The sequence below is a fragment of the Myotis myotis genome, unplaced genomic scaffold (assembly GCF_014108235.1).
Source record: "Myotis myotis isolate mMyoMyo1 unplaced genomic scaffold, mMyoMyo1.p scaffold_m19_p_4, whole genome shotgun sequence".
In the NCBI taxonomy this organism is placed as follows: Eukaryota; Metazoa; Chordata; class Mammalia; order Chiroptera; family Vespertilionidae; genus Myotis; species Myotis myotis.
In genome coordinates, this window is record NW_023416346.1 from 111396059 (window position 1) to 111396823 (window position 765).

Here is a 765-nt window from a genome sequence, read left to right on the forward strand (position 1 = left end):
ATGACGACCCCGCCGAGACGCTCACAAGCACTGAACAGCTACCACCCTGCCTGCGAGGCTGCCGTCGACCACCAGATACAACTGGAACTCTATGTCATCTATGTGTACAAGTCCATGGCCACGTATTTCGAAGAGAACCAGGTCACCTTGAAGTACGTGGGCAAGTTCTTCTTGGGACAGGCCGCCCAGATGAAGGAGCACGTGGACAGGCTCATCCGCCTGCAGAACCAGCGCAGCGGCCAAACCCGCGTGTACCACCGCAACATCGACACACCTGACTACAACTACTGGGACAGCGGCCTGAAAGCCCTAGAGCATGCCCTCGACCTGGCCATGAACGTCAACCAGAACCTGCTGTATATCCACCAGCTGGCCATGGCGAACAACGACGCCCGCCTGACGGATTTCCTGGAGCACAACTGTGTGTATAACCAGGTGAAATCCATTAAAGAGCTCAGGGATCATATCAGCAACTTCCCTGTGTTCCCGAGTACCTCGGAAGACAGCCTGGCAGAGAATCTCTTTGACAAGCTCTCCCTGAATGACAAAAAGAACTGAATTGAACTTGGACTGCTTTCCCACGGCCGGAGGAGAGGGGTGGGGGTGGTGACTTCCTCTGGTCACGTGATGGGAATGCATGTAGCAATGTTGCCCTTCTGGGTTTTAACATCTTGCAATACAGTTCTTGGCTCCTAAATCAAGTTCTCTGGTTGGTTGGTGTAAAACCCTCGCCTTTTAGGTTTTATAAAGGTATCCCAGAGTCTC

General features: G+C 53.1%; 1 protein-coding gene across 1 annotated transcript; it reads left to right on the plus strand.

Moving 5' to 3' along the window:
• On the plus strand, positions 1-558 carry LOC118653584 (ferritin heavy chain-like). Its single transcript, XM_036304224.1, has one exon. It carries the CDS (start codon positions 1-3, stop codon positions 556-558), a length of 558 nt encoding a protein of 185 aa, XP_036160117.1.
• Positions 559-765: the final 207 nt, after the last annotated feature.